At 37.0% G+C, this 15,919-nt stretch overlaps 1 protein-coding gene across 3 annotated transcripts in view; it reads left to right on the top strand.

Annotated features, from left to right (window-relative positions):
• FBXL17 (F-box and leucine rich repeat protein 17) overlaps positions 1-15,919 on the top strand; it is a 503,612-nt gene that overhangs the window by 131,372 nt on the left and 356,321 nt on the right. For all 3 annotated transcript variants that reach the window (XM_087815480.1, XM_016221967.2, XM_087815479.1), the window contains exon 6: positions 11,273-11,403. In XM_087815480.1, coding sequence (XP_087671606.1) covers positions 11,273-11,403 — 131 coding nt within the window. The remainder of the gene's footprint in view (positions 1-11,272; positions 11,404-15,919) is intronic.

Here is a 15,919-nt window from a genome sequence, read left to right as displayed (position 1 = left end):
TATTAAAAAAATTTCCACATAGCAATACACAGAATCAGGGGAATACACTGTTGGTCCTTAATATTATTGCACAAATTAGCGGCTTTGTTTTTATTTTTTAAGTTAATACAGGTAGTGTCTACATAAGCTGCGTCAGTTTACCCATTTATTTTTTTCGTTCTCTTAAGTCAGTGATACCTGTTCAGTGAGGCTATTTTTCTTATATTTTGTAAATCTATTACTCACACTCTGGTTGTAATGTATACGTGTTTGTGCTGCATTTTTATTTCTGCAGCTACTATAGCAGGGTGTGTTAATGTGACAATAGTAGAGTAAATGAATTCATCTTTCAAATGACTCAGTTTGTGGAAGTTCTAACAAGTAAAATGAACAGATGAGTTTCTTTGTTGCATTTATTTTTTGATAAAATGGTTGCTTCAGGCTTCAATATAAACATATTAATATGAAATGAGGAAAGTTTGCAATCTTTTTTGAAAGGGCCTCTCTTGGATCTTGGCTTTATATTTTAAATATTATTTACTCTGTTTATATTATCCTCAGTTCACTCTTTGGATTTTTATTACACACTTGTTTATAAATTGTGGTTTTTGTTGCAAATATTCTTGTTAAAATGGTTTTCAATTATATTTATCTGGTCTCTTAACACATGAGGTCAGTCTTTATCCAAGAAAGGCGTTAGGAGCTGTTGCTTTCATGTTCTTTTAGAATTTCAAGTCATTCACACTGTTTTTTGACAGAAATTTTATTTAAGGATCAGTGTGAGTCTACCTTACTCATTCTCGTGGTTTATGTGTGAAAGTGATACTGGACACGGATGGGATCTCATCTCTAAATCAACAGAACAGACTATACGAATTAGGGAAACCAGATTTGAGGCTCAATGAGAATAAGTCATAATGTAACTTATGAGAAAATATACTACTGAGGGGAAAAAAGTAAGCCCTTCTCATTTATTAATTTAAAATAAACAGTTATTGAGAGTTACAGAGTTAATAGAATCTAATTAAAAAACATTCAGTTGATAACAAAACATTGACACTTATATTGACTTGCTAGTTTTAAACATTTATAAAATATTTAACAGTGTTTTATTTTTTAATTGATTCAACTATCTTATTTAAGCACTATTTTCACTTGATCTGGGCAGATCAACCACAGGAAGTGCCTACCTGTGTACGTATTATATATTGATTCTCACACATATTTAAACATAGTACGCGCTCATACTGTGTCAATCAGTAATCAATCGAGAATCTGAGTAACCTGGTTATTCTTTACAATTTTGTTTAATGTTTGTGAGGTTTATAATGATGATGTACAGGGACTCCTGGATACCGAATGGAAGATTATGTGTCTTTATTATAGTCATATTCTTTGAAAATAGGGAATTAATTTCCATAGTAACTCTGTTAGTCAAAGGGTAAGTTATTTATGCTATAGTAGGAGTATGTGTTCTGAAATTTTAACTTGGAGCCTCAATATTTAACCAGAATTTGGGCCTATGTGTCATTACTCATTATTTTCCATAATACTTTTTGGAAGAAAGTATGGTTCTGAGCTCCCTCTTCTGCAGACACATTGGCCCAATAGTCTGTTGACTAAAGGCAATTGAGCTCTTCACATGTTTGCTCTCCAGCCCAGAGGTGTCATAGGCATTTACACAAAAGTTGTTTATCACAGAGTATTTACAAAACCTTCAGAAACACAGCTGCTTCCCCTACTGTACACTTCCTTTCAATTGATTGTATCCCAGTGGGATGATTGACCAACATCATTTTTTTCCCCCAAGAAAAAGCTTCCCACTGGAGCTTTCTCTGTTATATTCACTAGAGAAAATGATTGGTTATTATGTTTGATCAGAGGTACTTCTTCAGTTGGCTATCAATCTTGGATCTTTATAAATGGAACAATACCCCTGTGCCCGAGAAAGCAGCTCAAGTTTTGACTTTTACAGCTATCATCTGGCTCAAAGAAGAAAACAAAGTTGGTCAGCACCCTGGGTTTCTCAGGCTAGGTGCAGGAATACTCTGGCAGTCAATTTTTTCTGTTCAGGTCCTTACAAAGAGCTCCCATTAGATTGACTACCTCTTTTTGTGGTTGGAAACTGGCTCCTCTTCCCCTTTTTCCTTTTGCTCTGTGCTGGTCCAAGGTCTGTCTGCCCTCAGGCCCTTCCTTTCCTCTGTGCCCTTCTGCATGCTCTTCGGTATCACTGGGGCTTCACTCTGCAGGTGCCATTTAGAGGGAGGCAGGAACCCAAAGAGAGGGAGGGAGAGCCAGAGTATTTCCCTCCCTGCCTCCCTGGTAGTATTGTTAGTCACAGCTTTAGCCATTCCTTGATTTCAGCCCTGGACAGATTCCCTGCCCCTCCAGATTGTATTGTGTCACGGTGGCCTGTGGCTTCCAGGATCATTGACTTCCTTTTGTCCCTGCAGCGTGGGGTGCCTGTGGCTTCCCGCCCTTGCTAATTTTCTGGCTCACAGTGGCCTCTCCAGTTCATCTTCTCAACTTCTCCTTCATCAGAGTAACCGGTTTCCTTAATGAAATTCTCTTCATGTAATTTAATAAATACTTGTAGCGGTTTCTCTTTTCCTGCTTAGACCCAATACATCGTCCTGTCTGGGTCATTTTGTGTTTCTTACATTTGAGAAAATAGAACTGGTGTTTATTTCCTCTCAGAGAGACTTGTGACAATGAGGATCAAAACACAAAGCAGAGAATTGCACATAATATAAGATTTAAATTAGACTTGACCCTTCTTTAGACTGTCACTAGTCAGACATCTGTCCTGGATGTAGACAGATTATAACTAGAGAGAGAGGGGCAGCTAGCTCTGCGACAGCTAAGAGGAAGGAAGCCACAAGGCCATGGTGAGTTCCAAGAATAGGGTAGAGGGCTAGTGGCCTCATTATAGAAAGATAGTTGCATACATGCTTCTAGCAAGAATAAAATGTAGATGTTTTTCCCGAGCTGTGATGTATAATTCCAGTTCAAAGAGACAAATGGAAAGAAAAATATTTGACTAAATATATATAAGAAGTTAATTGTCATGAACTCGTAATTTGAGTTATTGGTTATACGTTACCAGTTAATTTAAATTATACCTTAATGGTTTTGACTGACAAAAAATTACATGCTATCATGTCAGCACTCCTGTTGTTTTTTTTAAAATTTTTAAAAGCCTTTCAATTTCAATAAATGCTTTTTATTGATGTAAGAAGATATGTGACTCAAAATACATAATATTAAAATAAATCATAAATCAGTATTTAAAGTTTCACCTTAGATGTACACTAAATATTATAATTTTTCTCAGTTGGTTGAAGCTTTTCAACTCATACATGGACAGAACTGGTTAAGAGAACAGTCTTACAGATGGACAGTTTTTTTGTGTTAGAAAGTAGTGCTTTAGTATATAAATCAAAGTCATAAAAGTTTTGCAGTTTGTTTTGAAAAAAATTGTATTATCTACTTTAATGATGTCATTTCATGTTTTACATTTTTAATATCAAGGAAAATTTTATAAAGATATTTTCTGATTACCATTTCTCATTGGTAACTGATACACTGCCTATAGCATAGTCATGAAACTAGAATTTTAGGTCATTCACTTCCAGCTCCTAACATTGAGTGTAATTAGGGAGTCAGGAACTAAATCTTACCAGTTCCAAATATAAATATATTGTTAACCAAATGCTGTTGCTTCTTGGAGTTGTTATTGCAGAAGAAAGGTAAAACTCAGTATAACAAACGGGATGTGATTCAGAGTTTGGAGAGTCCCTCATGTGGATTTTGGGTATAAATCCTTACATGCACTTTAAAAACTTTGAGTCTTTTTAGGCCTTTTTCACCTGTAAAGTGTTCATTCTTTCTTTATCATAGGTGGTTGGGGCACTTGGATAATACCATGAATAATTAAATCAAGTGCAATGCTAGAAATGAAGATCATGGAAGAAATAGCATTTTTTCCAAAACTGGATCCTAATTTTATTTTAGGATGAGAATCTATGACTACTTTCTCACTAGTAGGAGTGATCTGATTGATTTGTTTTTAGATTGTTGATATCAGCGTTATCTTCCAAGTAGAAGGGGTATTTGGGGCTTTATTCGGGGACTGCAGGGAGAATGATGGTGGGAAAAACACATATACACTTTGGAATGTTTCTTCCCTTACAGATGGCTTAGAGATTGAGAGGAGAGAACACTGCTGATCGACACCTAGGTTAGCTGTTTTCTTCCTGGGTGGCACAGGGTGCTCCAGACCTATGGGGTAACACTCAGAGAGAAGCTGCAGGTACCTGTTCATGCCTCGCTGCTCCTCTTTGCGTTGGGAGATGTAGTTTTGGGGAGTATGGAAGACCCAAGTGGCTCAGCATGGTGCTGATCATCCGGTGCCCCAGGGCTTTTGCCCTAACTCTCTGAAACAACCTGGTCGCAGCAGAGGAACACTAATTTCTGAAAGTAAGGTTTAGGCACTTTTTATTCCGAGCTCTGGTTTTAGGCTGAAGTCTAGAAATGAGAGAGTAAGGCTGAGAGATTTTCCATGTGGAAGTGAGTCCTAGTTACATATTCTAAGCCAGGAAGAAAGCAAAAAAAAAAGACATTTTATTTTAGAGAGTAAGTACAACATTTCCGTAACATTTTTGGAATGATGGAAAATAAGAATATAAGCCAGAATATTTTTTAAATTAAATATCATCAGGGTCATGCCTTTGTTTTTCAGCTTTACATATTTAGAAATAAAGAACAGAATACTTTGGCTGTTTTGCTTTAATAGTGTAAGATTAAGAGGTCAGTGTACAGGCTACTCAGCTTGGATATGATAAGTTTCAGTGTTGGGCTAATGGCATTTCAGTTATTTTACTACTATTAAAAATAAGGTTGCAAAACTTTTATTTGGGATATAGTTCCAAAACTTTCAATACATCGTCGCATGATATGTGGATGCAAGTGACTAAAATGGGTTCAAAATTCCACGAACTGTCTTTTCCCCCCAAGTAGATGGGGAAAGTGAGAGAGAAGTACACAGCCAGTCCAATTAGGTGGAGTCTTCTCTCCTTGCTCGCATTCACTTTTGACTTAATTTACCCTTAATTGATTTGAGCTTTGATTTGTTTTTCTTATTTAAATAAAACAGTGTGAACATTTTAATTTTTAATTGAAGAAAAGTTCTGTTTGTCAGCTCTTGCTTCATAAAAAAGTGACAGGGCTTCTCAGTGCTGCTAACTTTTAGTGCTCTCTGTAGCTTGTTATGAGCTCTAGAAATCCTATGTGGAGAAAAGAAAGGAATTTGGTGGAAAGAAAAGTACTAGGAAGAAGTCAATTAGAGACTGTGCCGCCTGCCAGAGTGGGGGAGGAGGGGCAGAGCCTCCATTCTGAATTGGTAGAAGCAGCAGAAATCCAATTAACAAATTCACATTTCTGCAGCAGAAGACAGTGATTAAAATTTTGGTGAACTGCTCAGAATTCTTGCCACACGCATCAAAACTCTGACAACTTATGGAGGCTTTTTTTTTCTTTCATCTTTAATGGCCTTCATTTTAAGAACAGATATGTAAATAGATTACTGATTATGCTTCTTGTTCTAAAATGACCTTTAATTGTGTGTAATGAGAATGTTGTTTTTTATTATTTAATGATTACATCTTAGTGAAGTTTATGTTCAGATATATCACTTTTAAAAGCATGTAGCTTCAGAGCTGCAGATCCCGCATTTGATGTAAGTAAAGGCGGAGACCTGGTTTCTGGAAACTTAAATAAATGAAAATATCTTTAAAATTTAGATCCTGGCTCTCTTTTTCCCAAAAGTGGCCTGGGGTGACCTCTGAAAATGGTTTGCTATTCACTTGACCCAGAAGACACCCAAGATCATGCAGATCAAGAGGTTAAAATCTTTGTGTTCACGTTAAGAACACCCGTGAACCTGCCTAGGCCATCAAGGGCATGCATATCTGAAAAGCCACCAAGTATCTGAAGGATGTCACTTTACAGAAGCAATGTGGGCCATTCCGTTGTTTCAATGGTGAGGTTGGTAGGTGTGCCCACGCCAAAAAGTCGGGCTGGACACAGGGTCAGTGGTCCAGAAAAAGTGCTGAATTTTTGCTGCACAGGCTTAAAAATGCTGAGGATGCTGCTGCACTTCAGGGTTTAGATGCAGATTCACTGTTCGTTGAACACATCCAGGTGAACAAACCTCCCGAGATGCGGCACAGGACTTCCAGAGCTCATGGGCCAGTTGACCCACACATGTGCTCTCCTGCCACATGGGGATGATCCTGCTGAAAGAAGAGCAGGTCGTTCCTAAACCAGAAGAGGAGGCTGCACAGGAGAAAAAGATGCCAGAGGAACTGAAGAAACAAAAACTTAGGGCCCGGGAGTAAACTCAGCATAAAATAAACACTGATAAAAGTAAAAAAAAAGGTTAGATCCTGCTTTTAAGTATACTCACTTAGCAGTGAGCACTTAATAAGTGTGTTTGATGCACCTACCACCCTGTTAGGCACTGGTGACGGAAAGGTGGACAGGACCCGGCCCCTGACCTGCAGCAGCTTGCCTTTGACTCTAGTGGGCGGAACATACGCTCAGTTGGACCAAATCTTTCCATAAAGCACCCAGTTTCAGGCTGTGGGTGGAGAGAGAGCAGCATCGGCGGGTGCACAGAGGGCAGAGTTCTTCCTCTGACTGGGCATCGCAGGAGGCTTTAGGGACATGTGCTGGAGCCCAGGCTGAATTACGCTTTCCTAGGAAATGGAGACAGCTTTGTAACTGCCCTGGTGGCTCAGGACACCATAGCTGTTAATGTTTTGTGTTTTTTTTTTTTGTTTTTTTTTTTAAGAATCTTGCTTGCCCATCATGTATTTTATTACTATGGGCATGCATGCCTGCATACTAATTTAATAAAATAATGAATAATTTATTTTTTTACTCAGTATAAATTATAGGGATGGGGAGTGAAGAGCCTCAATAGGCAAACTCTGGGATTCCTTTTTGCAGTTGAAATATTTTTGTTTCTTAAAGGTTTCAGAGAAGGTGGGAGATATGATCAGAGTTATTTAAGGAGTATTAATCTGGCTGGTAATGTGGCAAGAAGGAATTGGAAGGGATAGCTTTGAGGAGAGCAGGGCCGTCAAGTGCCCTGCAGAGCAAAACAACATGAATAAAATGGGGAAGATGTCAGGTCCCACAGGAGAATGGGAGGGCCACACAGGCCTTGCATTTGCAACTAAAACAAGGCGACAGCCGCCCAGGGTGAGTAAGAGGCACTGGTTGGAAGGAATACATAGCGCAGGTGCCAGAGAATTAACATGGTAGTTACTGTGGATCTGATGACGTTTAAGACCCTGGAAGTGTCCTGTATTCATGATTAGAAATTTTTATTGCCTGAGCCAGGCTCTCAGGCTCTCTACTTAAACGCTTTCAGTTCTCACTGAGGTTCTCAGTTCTATGAGGTGCTGGAAAGGATTTGCCTGATGTCCTAAATACAGTTTATAGCTTTTTTTTAAAACCATCTCCATACTCGAGTGCCATCTTTAAACAAGCTAAGGTTCAGGCCTAGTTGATGAGCAGAAGGGATGCCCTTTATATATTCTCTCTTGGCCAACCAAGTTCTTCTCTAAACGCAGGTATCAGACCCTGTCCAAGTGTGGAGCCTTCTATGCTCAGGGGCAGACATTCCCGCTATGCCCCCTTCCTTTCCATTCCAGCAGTCTCAGTTTCTTTAATATGTTTTCCAGTTTTACTGTGCTAGGGCCCATGCTAAAGCCCCCCTCTTTCTCCTGTGTCTCCCTTCCTCCCCTTGATAGGAGGCTCTCCCCAGTTTTCTTATAAATGCCTTTCTCTAACCCCCCTCCCCGTGCCTTTGGTCTCTCCAGCAGTCATCCTGGCAGCCTGACAGGTGATTGGCAGATGAGTGTGTGGCACTGCTCTCCACCTCAGTTCTCCCCAGCAAGGCAGCCTGTCTCAACCCTTGACTTTGATCCCTAAAGATTACAACTGATTGCTCTGAAATCAGCCCCAGTGAAGCCAGTATCTGCAGGGCTGGCAAGAAGTAAATTACGTACTAGTTGATATTTCAACATATTTAGCTATACAGAAGTGTTTAGTCTTTTCAAAAATTATCACCTCCAACTGGCGTCACATAAATTATCCTCATTAGCCTGAAGCAGTGGGACATGCCTGCTGTCGTCGCCAAGACTCTGTGAGCCCTCTTCTGTTGCTTCACCTCCTGTAGTCAACCTGTACAATGGAGAATTTGGTTTTTTTTGTACTTTTCCAGAGTCTTGAGAAAGATTGGAAGTCATTTAAGGTCTTTTTATAATCCTCCAAGCCTGTGTTTCCTAGGTAACATTTTAGTGTCTCATTTTATACTTAAGTTCATATATGCCATACCAATCCTTGACTAATTTTAGCCTTTAACTTGAATTGGTTCAAGTAATATTTTTCCCTAATAAGAGCAGTATTAAACTGAAAGTTGATTACCTATACTCTATACTCTGACGTGAGTTTCTTTTAAAATACTTTACTAAATATTTAAAAACTGGGGTGAAGCATTTAGAAGAACTTGATTGTACGGCTTTGCTTATTCAAATACTCTGAGATTTGTACAACCCAAGACCACCAGTGGATTTATAAGGAAAGTAAGTTTAATTAAAATGTCAGTTTCCTAAATGTAATTATTTGATTCAGACTGCGAAGGATTACTTTAGCTAGCTTTTTATGAAACACTGGAGGGCACTATTAGGAAATTCCCACAGCAAGAGAAAGAATGTGATGAATTTGACAGAGCAGTTGGTGGAGTTTTGAATGAAAATGCCACTTCTCATGGAGGTGTTCAGACTGCGTCTTCCTGGAACTGCCTTTGGATGCTGTCATATTTCAAGTTGAACTGGCTAAAATGGTCATAGGGAAGGCCACGTGAGCATAGTCAGTGACTGTCAGCTCATGAAAAAAAAATCCAAAAGTAAATAAAACACTCTTTAGGATCTCAATAGAACGCTGGCTTGTGGGAACTCAAGTAAACCTGTTTCCTCATGTATGAGTTTGTGCTCCATTGAAAGGGTAAGACATGTCCCATTTATGGACAGTAATTACAGGGCAGCGTCAGCCCCTAGTGGCCCCGTGTCACCATCTGACCCCCTTGCACTGGGGAATGGGCCTGGCTACGGCATTTCCAGTAGCTCAGGAGTCAGCCAGCAAGAATTAGAGCTTTGTCACAGGTAGATAGTTCCTGGAATGGTGACCCCTTCTTAGTCCATTGCTCTACTTCTAGATAGAAGATATCTTTAAATCTCCCCAAGTCTATAAAATAGTTTAGATTTGCTAACAGCTCCCTCCCTTTTATCTGTACTTTAATAAGTTTTTCAGACCTCTTTGGTCCTCACTTATCTTCCCTAACGTGAGGGGACCCAACTGGCATCAACAACTTAACATTTTCTTCTCTATGGAACTTTATTGTATGTTCCTGCTATGCCCTGGTAGATGAAGCAATTTTTTTTATTTTATTGTGGTAAAATGTATGTAAGATAAAGTTTACCTTCTTAATTATTTTAAAGTGTATAGTTCATCAGTATTAAGTACATTCACATTGTTGTAACAAAGAGATATTTTACAGTGAAGAAAGCTAAAAGATATGTAAGAATTCACATAGAAATTTTGTGTCAGAAGCTGTGCTATATCCCAAAATATACATGTATAGGAGACATTTGTGTGGCTGGATAATATTTTTATGATGATCTGACTTCCTAGTGACTATCATAAAGGATACTTGGGAAAATGCAGTGAAGCCCCTGTATTGTATGTGGCTGTATTTAAGAGTTCACATATGTAAATAGTTATACATAGCAAAATGCATCCTTAACATTCATAGGTCTAAGAGTCATGCAGCAAAGTATTTTTAAGCAGCCCTGTGGCCCCTTTTCATCTATTTCTGATTTTGCTGTGGTGCAGACATGAGGCTGCTGTCAGGACACGAGCCCAGCAAGTCCCCAGCACCTGCAATTCAAAGAGGCTGTTTGGTTTTTAACATGTTCTCAGAGTGGTGCATCTCCCAGCAAGATGTTTTTGGGTGTTGGGATGAAAAATTCTGTAAAAGAGCTAACTGTAAAAATAATGTGGTTTAGGAAAATGGTGGTTTTTATATAGAAAAGAAGGGCCACATCAGAGTGACCCGTGTTCCCAGCAAGCACTTTCTCGGCAGCTGCAGATACACGTCGAGGAGAAGCTGAGCGGCCGAGCCTCCCTGCGCCCTGTGAGCAGCGAGCCTCCCTCCGTGTTTACAGTGACCGAGGGTATTCCGCTTGGCTTAAGAGAAACCCGGCTTATCCGCAAGGGTGCAGAGTTCCCTGCAGACCTTTTGTATTAATTTTTTTATTGCTGAACAAGTTACCACAAGCTTAGCAGCTTAACACAACGCACATTTATCACCGTTTCCATGGGTCAGGAGTCCAGACACTACATGTTGGTTTTTGCCCAAGGTCTCCCGAGGCCATAATCAGGGTCTCAATTGCAGTTGCATCTCTTTCTAGAGCTTAGATCTTCTAACAAGTAAATGTTATTAAGCAAAAATTGCTTGCTTGAAATGTAGTTCATTTGAAGAGGATAATTAAGATCCTACCATCTTTGTGTAAATGATACTATTAATTTTCTTTAGAGACTAAACATCAGGGGAAGGCAGGAAACATAAAGAAAAGAGTAGAGAAAATGAAGAAATGAGGAAAGTGGTACCTAGAGAAAATCTTTGCTTCTTAAAGAACATGTCATATCGCTTTCCACTTGGTGAAACACACAACCCATAATAGTACAATTTGGAGTCCATTGATAAAATAGCACCAAGATATTTCTGAATCGACCACTTCACTCCTATTTCATCTTTTAAAAATGAGAAAACCTATGCAAAAGTGACATTATAATCATGAAGGTAAATATCTGAAATTAAACAATGTTAAAGAAAATAATCTTATCAAATTGTGGGTATTTAATGTAATATATTTAACAGCCTCCCACCTATTATTAGATTGCTAGCTTTTTATTTTTTTTATGCCTAAATAAAATCTGTTTGATTTTAATGTGTTGTCATTTATATATTAACCAGAGATTTCTGCCTGCATTTCTCATTTAGTATGTAAAATATTATTTAAACAGTTTAATTAAATGATTCTGGACTATTGTCTATTCCAGATATTGTGCAATGATACTCTGCTTTGTAATAAACTAGATAATTTTTTAGAATGAATATAGCATTTACTTTTTTCATCTTTCTTTTTGCTTATCTCATTAGCTAAGAAACCTTTCCAGCCTGGACCTTCGTCATATCACTGAACTGGATAATGAAACCGTGATGGAAATTGTCAAGAGGTGCAAAAATCTTAGCTCTCTCAATCTCTGTCTGAACTGGATCATAAATGACAGGTAACGAATGTAACATCTTAAAAACAGTTTCCAGAAGGAACACATGTGTTCTGTGTACCAAATACTAATTATCATTTTAACAAGGCATGTCAACTTGAAGGAAAATTTAATGTAGCCAAGCCTTTCCAAATAGACGTGTTTAAGTTTTGAAAACAGAGGTGTACACTTTAATCCATCCACTGCCTGTATTTGCAACATGGTTTTCATGTGCTAAGACTCAAATGTTTGCCTAAACAGTTGTACAACAACAGTCTCTTGAATTTTTTTCTTTGTCACCCATCCAGGATATATTGCTATTTGTCACTTTAATATTTTTGCAACTTTTATGGTTAATTTCACTGTTCACTTATCAAGGAAAATGATTCTTAGGAACTATTTCAAACATTATACATTCATATACTTTCTCAAGGATGACATTTTGTTCTCTGAATAATACAATTTGTTTTGAAAGTGAAAGTCATGTGATGGACAATTTAATACATAGAGTAAAGATGCGTATAACAGATAGCTTTTTTCATATAAACAGGTGATAAACAGTGACAAACGTATTTCTTTGAAATATTGCATGAAGGAAACAAAAAGATGCAAGAACCCTTGAGAGTAAACTTTTTTTTAATAATGAAAAGAACTGCAAAGTACTACTATTCTACTGCTACTGATTAGTTTAGGTAGGTTCTTATATATGAACCTACCTTAGGCATGAGACAAATTTTTGCCCAGTAACTTTTCAAGAGTAAGTTTTGTGTGAAGACAGACCACCAAAATATTTTGCTTTCAAAATAGAAAGTACTATTTAGCTAAAATTAGAACCTATTTAGAGTTAAATATTTTTCACAAATAGCAGCAATAATTTAAGTTTGTGTCTGAGAATGCTTTAATTTCAAGACATTTTCCCCATCCACTTTTTAAAAAATTAAATCTATTGGGGTGACATTGGTTAATAAAGTATATAGGTTTCACCCCCCTCCACTTTTAATTTTCTTTTATACTTTAAAAGTAAAACCAGGTAGGATCTGTTTTCCCCAATTATGGCAAATTCTAATGACATTTTAAAAAATTACCCTGCATTGCTCTTGAAATTATGCAATAACCTTTGAGTTGGCTCTGTCTTAGTAAAATTTTTCTTGAAAAATTTACTTATCTAGAATGGGCACATGGTCATCATTTATAAAAGGTGTTTGTTTTTGAGTAATAGTCACTGTATGACGTATATAGAAATGTGAAGGAAATTGATAAACATTTTAAAAATAAAATTCTCTATAATCAACATTCTTCATAATGAATTATATGACAACTTTAAAATAATCTTTTAAGTGTTTTTCATAACAACTAATAAAGTACATGAAAACATTACCCTGTTGTTTTAGGTGCTTACCGTTAGCTTAATGTTGAGATAAACTTCCTAGAAATGCATCCGATTAAAAGGAGAAAACCGTTTCTGTAACACTGGTTATGAAAATGATTTGTCTTTCATTCTACAACAGTTTTCTGTGTATCTGCTGGGTAGAAGAGTCAGTACTTGGAGAGTAAATAAGATACAGTCTATATATGAGTATAAGGGTTATCTCTTAAGTAAACAGTTTGCTTAGATTTGTATTATTTAAACAAAGATATTCAGGGGTTTCAATTCTTCAAGCTCTTCAAAAGCTCATTCAGTTTAACTTGGTATTTACAAATGAAAAACTGGGCAGTTCTCACTTTGCCTTTTCTTCCCTTTGTTAGGCTCTATCTACCCAAACCTCTTGCTGTTTCAATCAGTTTTTTCCTACTTCACTGTAATGGTTATTTGGTATTTGATCCTAAATATATGTACTGATATATGTACTATAGAGATTTATTTGCAAGGAATGAAAGTGTATTTTTATGTTTTTAATGGAAAAGTTTGGATTAATTGAGAAAACATGCATTTTAATGAGGTTGAGCCGTAGAGTTTTAAAGATCAGACTCTTAGGTTTTAATTACAGTGCTTACACTTATCCTGTGTACTGCAATAGAAGTTTCAGACATTAAAACCCGCTTTGCAGTATCATCTAAATTACTCATCTCATTGTTCTCGCCGTACTCTTTCACTAAGCTAAGTAATATTTGTAATTATGTTGGTATAAATCTAGGACTTCCCATCAGACTTCATTATAATTTTGGCACTTAGCTCAGATGGGTTGGTGACCTTTCGTATAAAGGGCGCCGGGATGCACTAATGCATTTAGCCTATCACTTAGCATCTCTTTTACATTTGTGCATTATTATTATCCTCTAGTGGATCAGAAGCATTTATTAACCCCCTATTAAATACTTGGTACCGTGTCTCAGACTGTGGGGCACTGAGTCCCTGCTGCTCGCAAAGGTTGCTCGCCAGGTGACATGAGACTTGCTGGAGGAGGCAGGAGTGAGCCAGGTGAGGATAAGGGGCAGAAGAGTAACCTTCATTACCAGGCAATTAATAGGCGCTTTACAGGCGCTCTCGCTTAATTCTTTCAACATCTTTTGTTCAGTGGAAGGTTATGCCATTTCTATTAAATGTAGACCATTTGCTTGCCTTTTCTTTGGCCTTTCTGATGGATGTGTTTCTCCATCATTGCTGCAGTAAAATCTGATGAAGGCAAACAAGAAAAAGCAGGCAGCTAATGAGTCAAGTTTCCATGTCATAGTTGGAATTCACACGCAAGTGACATTTATTTGTAAGACTTTTAGTTTTCGTCTTTAGAACTAATCTCATTTCTTTCTTTCATAAAGTATGCTAGAACCTTTTGATAATATATTATACGTAGTATGTGTAAAAAGGACCCATGTTTAGTGCTGCTAGCTTTAATAGAGAATTCCTCCCATGAAGATAAACTGATACTCTTCTCAGATCTTAGATACAAGGCTTATCCTGCATTTAAAAGCGCTTATCTGTAAACTCTTTTTTTAAGTTCAAAATTTTAAAATATGAGGTAATGGAAGGTCTTTACTGTTATGCTCATGGTACCTTTTAGCGTTTTGAGGGCCTTGCATTGATCTGTGTGACTGAGACGTGCTGTTGTTTATTCTTGTTTTTCTAAAAGCACTTTTTATATTTAGAGAGTTAAACGGCGTGATATTTTCTTGTATTCAGAAGGATGGTCTAGTAGTCATTTGACATTTACCATTGCTTTTGAATATAAATACAACTCAAGTGGTTTATGAAAAGAAGACACTGACTATTTCTATCAATGATATAAATTAAACATCTGGTGGTTATGTCTCTGCCACTCTCCCTGACTCCAAGCTTATTGAAATGTTTATTTGTATTTGATATAAATCTTTTGTTATTTCACATTCAATTTGGTCTTCATTGTTTTGGCACAGAGTCAAAATCAGCATGCTTTGGGTATAAAAACTGATATGTGAAAAAACTGAATGGTTCTGAGCATTTTTATAGTGAAACGCTTATAATGGCTCTTTTGTTCTTTTTTTGCCAATAAAAATTAAGTAAAATCTAATTGATTTTAATAGATCTTTACAAAAGATATTTTAATATTTAAATTGGCTATTAAAGAGGGAATTAATCGTCCCATTTTCAATTTTTAACATTAGTCTTGAAAATAAAGTTCAGTCGTATGATATATATATACATATATATACACCCATTATCAAATACATGATTCTTTCATTGACAGTAGACCAACATTTCTAATAAATTAAGATAACAGGAGAGGATACCAATACCAGAGGATTGAAAGATTCTCTAGCACCCAGCAGTTGAAGTCACAAACCAAAACAAAAGTCAAGCTGGTTGTTAAAGTAAATTATGTTGCCAACTAGTTGATCTTGCCTAGCTAGAGATTTACTCTTTGAATTTGCAGTTAAAAAAAAAAAAGTGTGAAGTTTATTGATCATTCTTTAAGGAGAAAGTTTGCAGTGTGAATCTTGTGTTTATCTAAAGGGGGCTGTGGCATCCGTGGACACTCTGAAAGGTGGAGAATTTTAAATCTTAGACTGTTCAGACCAGTTTCTTTCAAGTATAAAATAACATTTGCAATATGTTGGTATTTCGCTTTATGTGTACTAGTGTTTAGAATAGTAACTATAGATGTTTTCTCTTTAAATAAAACTTTTAAATAAGATCACTTGAAGTCGCACGCTTGTAGGTGACAGCTGAGTTCAGTCCACACAACTGTTTTGTTTGGCCTCTACAATATTTTAAAAGTTGAATTATTTGCCAGCACTTTAAAAATTGGGATAGTCCACATGGAAATTCTGAATTTCAGCCTTCTCTTGGAAAAGTTGCAATCTAGCAACATTGGACCCACATTTTCTCACGTCCATGATTTTCCCAGGATGAGGAATGGGCTGTTCTCTTTGGCTGTTCTCCATTTCCTCACCATTCCATCAAACACGATCAATATTATTTTATATTAAATGCCTGTCTCCACCCAGCCTACGCTTTGAATTCTCCTGTATTAAAATCCAGAATGTAGAGATTTTTTGATATTTCTGATTTTAAATTGAATAGTTTTTAAAATTGTGTCTGATAAAATATATTAACAGAAAATAG

This window comes from Miniopterus natalensis, chromosome 3, assembly GCF_054644295.1.
Source record: "Miniopterus natalensis isolate mMinNat1 chromosome 3, mMinNat1.hap1, whole genome shotgun sequence".
Taxonomy (NCBI): Eukaryota; Metazoa; Chordata; class Mammalia; order Chiroptera; family Miniopteridae; genus Miniopterus; species Miniopterus natalensis.
The sequence above is the reverse complement of the archived record's forward strand: the minus strand, read 5'-3'. Positions and strand labels throughout refer to the sequence as shown.